General features: G+C 43.0%; 1 protein-coding gene across 1 annotated transcript; it reads right to left on the reverse strand.

Annotated features, from left to right (window-relative positions):
- Positions 1-1,415: 1,415 nt before the first annotated feature.
- On the reverse strand, positions 1,416-11,288 carry LOC143277990 (serine beta-lactamase-like protein LACTB, mitochondrial). Its single transcript, XM_076583003.1, has 5 exons — positions 11,104-11,288; positions 9,002-9,260; positions 5,855-6,020; positions 2,753-2,934; positions 1,416-1,846 (listed from the first exon to the last, which is right to left on the reverse strand). Exons 1-5 carry the CDS (start codon positions 11,206-11,208, stop codon positions 1,416-1,418), a joined length of 1,143 nt encoding a protein of 380 aa, XP_076439118.1. The 5' UTR covers positions 11,209-11,288.
- Positions 11,289-12,788: the final 1,500 nt, after the last annotated feature.

Consider the following 12,788-nt stretch of genomic DNA (forward strand, 5'->3'; position numbering starts at 1 on the left):
ATCCCAAACTATACCATACCACTGTAGTGTTGTATGCCTGTAATTATGATGTACTTAATGCCAGTGTGTTACACAGTGAGCACGTGTGTATTACGCAGTGAGCGTGTGTATTTCATAGTGAGTGTGTGTGTATTACGCAGTGAAAGTGTGTGTATTATGCAGTGAGCGTGTGTGCATTTCATAGTGAGTGCGTGTGTATTACGCAGTGAGCGTGTATGTATTACACAATGAGCATGTGTGTATTTCGTAGTGAGTGTGTGTGTATTACGCAGTGAGCGTGTGTGTATTATGCAGTGAGAGTGTGTGTATTTCGTTGTGAGCGTGTGTGTATTACGCAGTGAGACTGTGTGTATTTTGTTGTGAGCGTGTGTGTATTACGCAGTGACCGTGTGTAATTATGCAGTGAGTATGTGTGAATTACACAGTGACTGTGTGTATGGTAACAGACAGCTGTGGGGAGCTCTTGAGAAGAAGCTGCCACCTTGTCTCCCTCTGTTGACATTATTAAAGGTTTGAAAACTTCAGTGTGGACTGGAGTCTTTGTGAAGAGTGGAGTGATGACTACACCATACCATACAATACAATATCGTACCAAACAATACTATACTGTACAATACAACACAACACAATACAATACTTGTGGAGTGTTGTCCAACAGGTAACACGGCCGCCAATGAAGTGAGAGAATCTGAGTGCGCTGGTTCAGTTCCTACATTTGCAAGTATTTTCTTCCCCTACATGAGACTTTGAGTTGTGGTATGGACGCAAGTCATTCAGATGAGACGATAAACCAAGGTCTTGTGTGCAGCATGCATGCACTTAACGCACCTTTAAGTACCCACAGCAACCAAAAGGGTTGCCCCTGGCAAAAAAAAAAAAAAAAAAAAAAATCCACAGAAAAATTCACTCTAACAGGAAAACATGCAGACAGGTTTAAAAAAAAAAAAAAGAAGAAGAAGAAAAAAAAAGAAAGGGGTGGTACTCTTAATGTAATGACAAGCTCTCTCTGGCCCGAATTTCACACAGAGAAATCTGTCGATAAAAGAGTAATATAATTCAGTGCAGTGTAATGTAATGCAACGCAACACAACAAAATGCAATACAACACAACACAACGCAATACAAAGTTCACTCATCCAACACCTGTTCAAAGAGTTGTGCAATCTCAAGAGCTGCAACACAACACACACAACTCAACGCAACGCAATGCAACACAACACAAAGTTTACTTGTCCAACACCTGTTAAAGAGCTGTGCAATCTGAAGAGCTGCAATGCAACGCAACACAACACAACACAACACAACACAACACAAAGTTCACTCATCCGACACCCGATCAAAGAGCTGCGCAATCTGAAGACCTGCAACACAACACAACGCAACAAAACACAACACAACACAACACAACACAAAGTTCACTCATCCGACACCCGTTCAAAGAGCTGCGCAATCTGAAGGGCTGTTTTACGCAGACTGACATCAATCATGTTCACGGCCATAGCCACACACACCCCTGCGGGCAGTGAGGCCGACGCCCCTCCCTCCCCACCACCACCACCCTGAGCGGGCAGAATCAGCAAGACACTTGATGCCCCAATGGCCCCCCCTGTGTGCTGGACGTACATGGGGTTTTCCCCACCCACGCTGGCAGCAGCGGCGGTCAGGTTTCCCGGCATCACAGCCCAGCCCAGCCCATAGAAAATCCCCTCCTCCTCCACAGACTTTGCCAGCTCCACCGGGGTCCACATCTCCCGGACTGTGCTGGGCCGGAGGTACCCTGGCTTTCCACTGCTGGACGAGGCAGGGACAGTGCCTGTCGTGCTGGCTTCGCTTCTGGCCTTGCCGCCTGAAAACAACACCGGCAAAAACCACCGTCACCCTGCTCTATGTGTGTGTATGTGTTTCTGTTTGTCGGTGCCAGGAACTCTCATCAGTTTGTCATTCTCTGTGTCAGGAAACTTCATCTGATTTTGCTTGGCAGGGGTGGGTGGAGGGTGTGGGGCGGGCGGAGGGAGGGGAGGCAGGGTGGAAGTGGGAGGTTCCTGAAAATAAAGGTTTGATCATTTCCAGGTGTCCTGGCAATGCAGCCAGTAAAGAGTGGTGACTCTCTCCATTTACAAGGTACACAACTCGAAGTCAATGCTGCTTTTCCTGGCTAACTTTCAGTTTCAGTTTCAGTTTCTCAAGGAGGCATCACTGCATTCATATCTATATATTCTACACCACATCCACTAGGCAGATGCCTGACCAGCAGCATAACCCAATGCTCTTAGTCGAGGCCTTGAGTGCATGCTTATATATTGGTGCACGTATCAGAGTGGGTTTATCTGCAAAATTTTGGACAACACTCTCATTACCATGTGTTATTTTTCAGTGCGCTGAGTGCATGCTGCAAACAGAACCTCGGTTTATTGTCTCATCCGAATGACGAGACGTTCAGTTTGATTTCCCAGTCAAACTTGGGAGAAAGGGCGAGAGTGGGATTTGAACCCACACCCTCATGAACTCTCTGTATTGGCAGGTGAGCGTCTTAACCATTCTGCCACCTTCCTCCTGGCCAAGGTTTTGGAGAGTCCGATCGACACGTAAACAGAGACACACATATCATATAAAAAACATGCATTCAGAATATAGGTACACTTGCATTCCACCACCCAAAACGCTATTTAAACACACACACACACACACACACACACACAGAAACAACTGCCCACACAAACACTCCCACACTTTCCACACGATCTGTACAAACCTTTTCCCTGGGCAGAAAGACTTTCAGTCACTGGCTCTTGGTACTGGTAACTGTATAACATGATGTGAGCAAACTGCAGAAGATCTGGCATTGTTGACAGCAAACCGCCTCCAGCGTACTTATAGGAGCAATCTACGTATGGTGCATTGATAAGGGTGCCATTCTTGTTTCGTATATAATTCCTGGGGAGAAAAAAAACCCAATAAATAAACAGATGAATCTATATAGACACTTATATATGAATAGATGTAGATGTATATCATTCAATATATTACATATACATATGTATATATCTCCTAAAAAAAAAATTCAATTATCACTAGTAATCACTGTGTTGAATTTGCTTGTGTGTGTGTGTGTGTGTGTGTGTGTACATAAGTGTGTGTGTGTGTATACATAAGTGTGTGTGTGTATACATAAGTGTGTGTGTGTGTGTGTGTGTTTGTGAGTGTGCACATGCAGCGGTGAATTTGTTTTGCTGCCCCATCATCTGCACCGTTTCAGTGGCATTACTCCCACGCCGCTCATTTAGATTCCCCCATACACGGCCACACCCGGGTTCGTCCGTTGTAGTTCCAGCGACGGCAGTTCACAGGGAAATATCGATGTTAGGTCGCCAGGAGGCCACACACCAGAGGAGACCCTGCACTGCTGCTGAGTCACTTCGGTGGTGTTCAGTGGTGCCTGTTCTGTTTTAACGTACTTAGGACACCACCTACTAAGCCCCCTACTAACGACAGTAATGGCTTAGTCGCGGAGCCAGACTGAGTGAGCGTCCCTCCCAGAGTGGAGACCGTCACCACGACCCTCAAACAACAGCCCCCCATGAATCTGCCGACACCGACAACATTGACAGGACTCACCCCAAGCACGGAAGTGGAGGGGTATCAAAATTGAGGTCACCATGAGAGTAGGGCATGAAAGGCCACAGACTTTGAGACTATTTTGTTTATATTGATGACGATGAAGGAGGAGGAGGAGGATGACGATGATGATGATGATGACGATGTTGCTGTGGAGGTCCATTTTGGTTTGGGACTGCATGACAAGGCTGTATTCTACGCTTCCTGTCATAATGATATCCCGGCGTTAACCAGGCCCGAGAGATACAGACACTTGCAGTGTTGGTCAAGTAATTAGAGCAACACACCCAAAGGCGCATCCTTGAAGTGGATGACACTTGACTGCGTGGTCCCAGTCTCCCCATTTAAGCCCACAGCACACTCAACTCTGGGTAGGAGCCGGCCACGGGCCGAAAAACCCACCTCCGCTGGGATTCAAACCCGCGTCCTCCCAGCCGTCAGTCCGCGACGCTAACCACTTCGCCACGGCGGCTGGTCGCGGTGAATTTGTTGCTCTGTGTTTGTGTGTGTGTGTGTGTGTGTGTGTGTGTGTGTGTGTGTGTATCTAAGAAGGACAGCATGCACACATGAACATGCATGTGTTTATGTTCGCTGATATTTCTCATGTTGTTCATTTTTCATCCTCATCTTGTCTGTCATTAAAAATGTGTCTGTTTTTGAAACTAAAATTATCCCCAAAAACAGAGAATGGCTGCCTACATGGCAGGGTAAAATGGTCATACATGTAAAAGCCCACTCATTTACATACGAGTGAATGTGGGAGTTGCAGCCCATGAATGAAGAAGGAGAAGACGGAGAAGAAACTAGAAAATGCCTAGCCAATGGCACAGCTTGGTATATACAACATAAACCAGAGCCAGTCGTTTACTAAACCCTACTCCAGTTTAGCTCATGCTCGGATAGTTAGCAATGTCATGGATGCTTCAAACAACTACAGTTTCTCAAATTCACCACACAAGTGATGTCATCCCAGTATTGGTTAACTAAACCCCACTCCTGTCTCAAGCTCAAATAGTCAGCAATATCATGGATTCCTCAGACAACAAGACATTCTCAAATGGGTTTTCATCTCCTATTCTCATTGTGCTAATCTTCATTTCTCTTCAGACCCAACCTTGTTTCCATTTCAGTTTCAGTTTCTCAAGCAGGCATCACTGCGTTTGGATAAACCCATATGTGCTACACCACATCTGCCAGGCAGATACCTGACCAGAAGCAAAACCCAACTCGCGTAGTCAGGCTTTGAGTGCATGCACGTACATTTGTGTACCCATCAGAGTAGAGTTCTTCTACAGAATTTGCCAGGGGACAACATTCTTGTTGCCTTAATAATAATAATAATGTACATTCATATAGTGCCCTTTCTCTTGAAGAGCTCAGGGTGCTTTACATGAAAGAAAAATATTACAAATTACATAAATCAATCATGACCACTTTCTCAAAACCCCTCCCCACCCCCACCCCCCTCCCTTTCCCACTCTTCATGCATCCAAAGTGGAAGCTGAGAGTGCTTATAGATGGGTTTTATCAAAAAAAAGAAGAGTTTTTAGTGATGAGTGAAAAGCAGAGACAGAATCAGATGCACGGATATGATGAGGAGGGTTGTTCCAGATGTGAGGACCAGCAAAGAAGAAAGAACGTTCACTATAGGTTCTTGTACTGACACCAGGAAGTTTCAAAAGGTAACAGTCAGAGGTATAGTGGAGATTTCTTGAGAGAGTGTAAACACTGATAAGGTCAGAAAGTTATGTAGGTCCTGCAGAATGGAAAGCAGAATAGCAGAGACACACAACTTTGTATCTAATTCTCGCTTCAATGGGGAGCCAATGTAGAGTGCAGAGGTGGGGAGAAATGTGATCAGTACGTAGAACTCTGAAAGTCAGACAAGCAGAATTGTTTTTAAGTTTTTGAATTCACTGAAGAAGATTATGTGGACAGCCTATGAGAAGAGAATTACAGTTGTCGATTCATGACAGCACAAAAACAGAAATAAGAGTTTTTGTAGTCTCAACAGAAAGGTACTGACGGAGTGTTGTTGTTTTTTTCTGTGCGCCAAATGTGTGTTGCACACAGGACCTCAGTTTCTCATCTCATCTGAGTGACTAGACGCTCAGTTTGATTTTCCAGTCAAACTTGGGAGAAAGGGTGAGAGCAGGATTCGAACCCAGACCCTCACAGACTCTGTGCTGACAATCATCTGTACCATTCTACCACCTTCCTTTCCTTGACCTCCACTTACCTGGCACGGTTGTAGATCAATGGATCATTTTCATCCAGGTACGTGTTGCCAAGGCCAAGGTCACGGAAGAGACGGCGGAAAAGGACTGGAAGCTTTGTTTTGGTGGCGCCCTCTACAACGGCCGCGACCAGCGTCCAGGCATGTGTGGAGTAGAGGTACTTCGTGCCTGTGACACACACATCACTTCCACTGAGTAGAGGTACTTCGTGCCTGTGACACACACATCACTTCCACTGAGTAGAGGTACTTCGTGCCTGTGACACACATCACTTCCACTGAGTAGAGGTACTTCGTGCCTGTGACACACACATCACTTCCACTGAGTAGAGGTACTTCGTGCCTGTGACACACATCACTTCCATTGAGTAGAGGTACTTCGTGCCTGTGACACACACATCCCTTCCATTGAGTAGAGGTACTTCGTGCCTGTGACACACACATCCCTTCCATTGAGTAGAGGTACTTCGTGCCTGTGACACACACATCACTTCCACTGAGTAGAGGTACTTCGTGCCTATGACACACACATCACTTCCATTGAGTAGAGGTACTTCGTGCCTGTGACACACACATCACTTCCACTGAGGAGAGGTACTTCGTGCCTGTGACACACACATCACTTCCACTGAGTAGAGGTACTTCGTGCGTGTGACACACATCACTTCCATTGAGTAGAGGTACTTCGTGCCTGTGACACACACATCACTTCCACTGAGGAGACCAGACACGTGGTCCTGGGTCCTGAGTTCGATTCACACAGACTGGGATTTTACGCTCACCGTCCACTCGACCTTGAGTGGTGGTCAGGGTACCAGTCTTTCAGGTGAGATGACAAAATTAGATCCTGTCCACAGCGTGTTCTTAGATGTGTCAGTGTAATTTTATATGATCCCTTTGGATATTCAAACTTTTATGTATGATAGTCATGTCTGACTATGACCATCAGAACAGCAGAGGAGGCAACTCTTGTGCCAACTATCAGGGCTAGAATTTTATTATAGTGGAGAGTGTCTTGCCCAAGTTACATCCCCACTCTCTCGGCCAAGAGGGTTTTAGGACAGTTGGCACTATGATAGTTCCCAAAGGCCAACTAGCCCCCAAGGCTGCCGCACTAAGAGCTAGTGCAATCTTCCCTCCAAGTTTGAGAGTCATAGTCCTTCACAAAAGACTAAGCTGTAAATGAATGCCCATTGGAATGGAGAAACTTTTGATCATACAGCTCTCACTTTGCTGGTAGCCCAACAGTAAGCTTGTGTCAATATGTGATTTGTGATATTGCATTCTTAATACCTTACCTGTGATATCTCATTCTTCTTACCTGTGATACAATAATAATAACAATAATGGACATTTGTATAGCGTGTTTCTCAAGAAATACTGCTCAAAGCACTTTACATTTCGCCCCCCACTGCCCGCCTCCCCCATCAATACTCCTTTCCACCCCACCCCACCACACACACACAGAAGCACGTCCCAGAAAACACTCACACAAGTGAACATTGGAAACCGCCCACCCACCCATCATTCCCTCAAAAAAACGCATCCTTGCAACACGCTCTCAGGCGTGCACACTAACACAAACGCACAGACACTCGCCAGCACCCTGCCACACACACGGCCTCTCCACAACAAAACATGAACCCAAAACCAGATCACACCAAGATCAGGAATTCTTAATACCTTGACTGTGATATCCCATTCTCAATATCTTACCTGTGATATCCCATTCTCAGTACCTTACCAGTGATATCCTATTCTCAGTACCTTACCAGTGATATCCCATTCTCAGTACCTTACCTGTGATATCCCATTCTCAGTACCTTACCTGTGATATCTCATTCTCAGTACCTTACCTGTGATATCCCATTCTCAATACCTTACCTGTGATATCCCATTCTCAATACCTTACCAGTGATATCTCATTCTCAGTACCTTACCAGTGATATCCCATTCTCAATACCTTACCTGTGATATCCCATTCTCAATACCTTACCTGTGATATCCCATTCTCAGTACCTTACCTGTGATATCCCATTCTCAGTACCTTACCAGTGACATCTCATTCTCAGTACCTTACCAGTGATATCCCATTCTCAATACCTTACCTGTGATATCCCATTCTCAATACCTTACCTGTCTCAATACCTTACCAGTGACATCCCATTCTCAATACCTTACCTGTGATATCCCATTCTCAGTACCTTACCAGTGATATCCCATTCTCAGTACCTTACCTGTGATATCCCATTCTTAATACCTTACCTGTGATATCCCATTCTCAATACCTTACCCGTGATATCCCATTCTTTATGCCTTACCTGTGATATCCCATTCTAAATATCTTCCCTGTGATATCCAATTCTCAGTATCTTCCCTGTGACATCCCATTCTAAATATCTTACCTGTGATTACCCATCCTAAATATCTTCCCTGTGATATCCCATTCTCAATACCTTACCCGTGAAATTGCAAACATCACTGCACGACCCAAACCAATGTGACAAAGAAAGTAACAAACATTCAAAGCCAGCAGTGCAGAACAATCACAGACAGCAGAAGACATCATATGACCTAAACCTGTGGTTAAGACACACACCTGTACTGTACATATATGTGTGAGTTTGTACTTCTTCCAGATGTTCATTGTCACGATAATGTGAAAATGCAGATTTGTTGTTAAAATTAAGCAAAATTGTGTGAAATTCTGTTATTGACACACCGTATTTTCTCAAAGTGTTTATCAGAATCACTGTTTATGGGTATTGATGTGTGTGTGTGTGTGTGTGTGTGTGTGTGTGTGTGTGTGTGAGGCTGTGTGTGTGTGTGTGTGTGTGTGTGTTGGGAAGGGGGGTATGCAAAATTTAAAATCCCTTACAATTAACGAATAATGTAGCCACAGTGAAGCATTTGTCAGTGTTATGTTTATTCCTTGAAGTAGTTTCCACCATGTGTTGCTTCACTGGTTTTTTGATGGAAACAGATAATGTATTTTTGAGATTCTGATTATGTATTTTTGCGACTTTGATCACCTTAATGTGGAATTTGATTACATGATTTTCTTTTCTTGACAAATATAACCTTCATTGCAATGAGGGGGGGGGGGGGGGCAGGGGGGAGGGGGGAAGAGAAAAAAAAAAAGACACACACCAGGCTTGTGGACCAAAGGGTCATCCTTGAACAGAGCAAGAGCTGCCTGTGTCGACTCAAACTTGTTTTTGATGTAATACTCTGCATTCTCATACTCGTCAGGTTCACTGGACGCTGCCGCTGCTTTCTGGCTGTCCTCTGCCTTGGATGTGGCGCCATCTGGTGGAGGGCTGGCTGTGGATTTCTGTTTCATGTAATTTTTGCTGTAGTGACGGACCCCGCTCAGGTGACAAAGCAGCTGTCGTGTGGTCACCTTCACCTGTTGGAACAACACAATGCAATGCAATACAATGCAATGCTATACAATACTATGCAATGAATGTCCATGCAATGCAATGCAATGCAATGCAATCCAATCCAATCCAATACAAAACAATACAGTGCAATTCAATGTGTCACAATGCAAAGAGGGCAGGATGTAAAAAATAAAAATTAAAAAATAAAAAAGCTGTATAAGCTAATTCTTTTACCCTCAATATAGATCATTTTTACTTGACAATAGAATACATTAGAATAAGAATACATTAGAATACAACACAATACCTTACAACACAATGCAACACAATACAATCACAATACAACACAGCATGACACAAGACCCACAAGACAAGACTATTCATGACAATACACAACATCTGGGTTCATCAGTCACAGTCCCAGCAATCCACATGTAATCATCAATGATAGGTAGCCAGGAGGCCACAGATAGGAGAAGACCCTGCACTACATCTGAGTTACTCTGGTGGCGTTCAGTGATGCCTGTTCTGATTCAGCGTATGTAGAACGCCACCTTCTAAGCCCTCTACTAACAACAACAATCACTTAGTCATGAAGCCAAACTGAGTCAGAATCACAATTATTGTATTATCTCCAGCTGGATGAAGCACAAGTGGTGAAGTCTGTGAAATCATATTGTTTTGTTTTTTGTTGTTGTTAGCTTTTTAACAGTAAAATATGTCAAGAACAATTTTAAAAATACAAAATCAAAACAAGCTCAATAAGACATCACTTTTCATGATTAAAAAGCCAACTTAATAAAAACCCATTTCACTCCAACACACACACACACACACACACACACACACACACAGAGAGAGAGAGAGAGAGAGAGAGAGAGAGAGAGAGAGAGAACATGCTTGATAAGGCATAGTTTTTCTGAATTAAAAAGCAAACTTCACTGAATTCTTACAGCACTAAACATGACACTGACACCAACTTGCAACAAGTTGCAACAATGAAGGATCCAGCAATGAACATGAGATTAATACCTAGAAACAGACACCATAAATGGTTAAATATGTGCATTCTTTTTTCATAGTACTTTAAGGTTAAAGGTTAAAAACTCCCATAGTTTTTTTTGTTTGTTTGTTTTGTTTTGTTTTGGCTACTGATAAATTCATATCCACTGTGTCTAGGGCTTGGCATAGGATGGTAGTGAATTCATATCCACAGTGTCTAGGGCTCGGCATAGGAAGGCAGTGAATTCATATCCACTGTGTCTAGGGCTTGGCATAGGAAGGCAGTGAATTCATATCCACAGTGTCCAGGGCTCAGCATAGGGTGGCAGTGAATTCATATCCACAGTGTCTAGGGCTCGGCATAGGAAGGCAGTGAATTCATATCCACAGTGTCTAGGGCTCGGCATAGGAAGGCAATGAATTCATATCCACAGTGTCTAGGGCTTGGCATAGGAAGGCAGTGAATTCATACCCACTGTGTCTAGGGCTCGGCATAGGAAGGCAGTGAATTCATACCCACTGTGTCTAGGGCTTGGCATAGGAAGGCAGTGAATTCATATCCACAGTGTCTAGGGCTTGGCACAGGAAGGCAGTGAATTCATACCCACTGTGTCTAGGGCTTGGAATAGGAAGGCAGTGAATTCATAGGAAGGCTGGACCCAGTCCCCTCCTTTCACCATTCCAATCTTCCCCACCTGAAGTCAGGAACCCATTCACACACTGGCGGACTGAGGAAAATCAGAGGAAAAAGCTTTTCCCAAGAACACAATGCCATGCTGAAAAGGAACCCCAAAGAAGCATGTATTAATTTTATCTAAAACAATCAATCAGCAGTGACAACACAGACAATGGACAAGTTTCCACCTTTTCTCCATTGACTGACTTTTCTGGAAACTGCGGAACATAAACTTGCACCGGTTTATCAAGGTCAAGGACACCATTTTCCATGGCTCTGGCGACAATGGCCATGGTGATGGGTTTGCTGATGCTGGCAATGCGTAACACCGTCTCTGGTTTACACGGAAGGCGGTTTTCCACATCTGCAAACCCTAAACCTGTGCAACAACATATCAAAAATCATATATATATATATATATATATATATATATATATATATATATATCATCTATCTATCTATCTATATATATATATATATAAAGAGAAAAAAGAAAAACAAACATCAATCTGTCAAATATTCCAAATTTTTTAAACGATCATGTTCCTTCCTCAATGGATAAGTTGTTTACATGTTACCAGGGTCACTCTTACGCAGCTATTATGATGAAAGCATGCCATGACGTACATGTTGTGATGCAAATTCACAATAGCCAGGTTTCACCCAGAGCCTAAAGAACTGCAATATATATATATATATTCCAGTGTGTGTGTGTATGTGCTGAAACAGGTACATATTGCATTTGTGATATTTCACATTTGCCTATTTGATCAAGTATTTATAGCATAAGGTTTTATCTTTAATTTTTGTCTCTTTGTCAATGTATCTGTCTTGATCATCTGAATAGTCAAGTGCTTATAATTTCTTGATTTTATCTATTTAATCTTCCGGTGTTCTTTGAGTTTCATTTGTATTGTATGTGAAATAGATGTTTTGTGTATGATCTGATGATACAGTGCCTACTGATAAATAATGTTTTGGGGAAGAACAAAAATCTGATGAACGAATGCATTGCAGTGAGTTATTCATTTCATATGCATGGTAAATGTATGGTTTATCTTGAACACTGATACTTCAACCTTAAGTGAACATATTTTCATGAGAAAAGCATCCTGTTTTCAATACTACAGCTGATCAACAAACACAGAGAGCACTCATGATAAATGAACACACTCTCACATTAACTTGATGTGCTTGGTCCAAAATAACATTGCACAGTATTGAAGACATCTAAACACAGACTTGTTGGCAGCATATAATGCTCATGCACACACACACACACCACAAATATACACACCTGCATTGACACACATTAAAGTTGTATACCCTTGCTCTCTCTCTCTCTCCTTTCCACCCCCCTTCCCCTCCACCCTCATCTGTTTCCTTGCTTGTCTCTGTCTCTTTCTGTGTTTGTCTGTCTCCACCTCTCCCTGTCTGTCTGTCGGAGAGACTGTCTGACTGACTATTTCTCTCTCTTCCCTTTCACAGTATTATTATAATTTATCATTATTATTATCTTTTTTTTCCAATTCATCTATTTATACAAATATTCATTTACTTCTTTTTCTTTTCTTTTTTAGCTTTTTTTTTTTTTTAACAATTTATTTATTTATTCATTTTTAAAATTTTAAATATTCATTTAGTTCTTTTTTCTTTTTTTTTTCTTTTTCTTTTTTTTTTCTCTCTCTCTCTCTCTCAAGGACTGACTAAGCATGTTGGGTTATGCTGCTGGTCAGGCATCTGCTTGACAGATGTGGTGTAGCGTATATGGATTTGTCTGAATGCAGTGATGCCCCCTTGAGCTGCTAATACTGATACTGATACTGACAGTGTGCATTCACTTGTCTCTTCCTGTCAGCGTCCCTTCTGAAAC

This window comes from Babylonia areolata, chromosome 35 (genome assembly GCF_041734735.1).
Source record: "Babylonia areolata isolate BAREFJ2019XMU chromosome 35, ASM4173473v1, whole genome shotgun sequence".
Taxonomy (NCBI): Eukaryota; Metazoa; Mollusca; class Gastropoda; order Neogastropoda; family Buccinidae; genus Babylonia; species Babylonia areolata.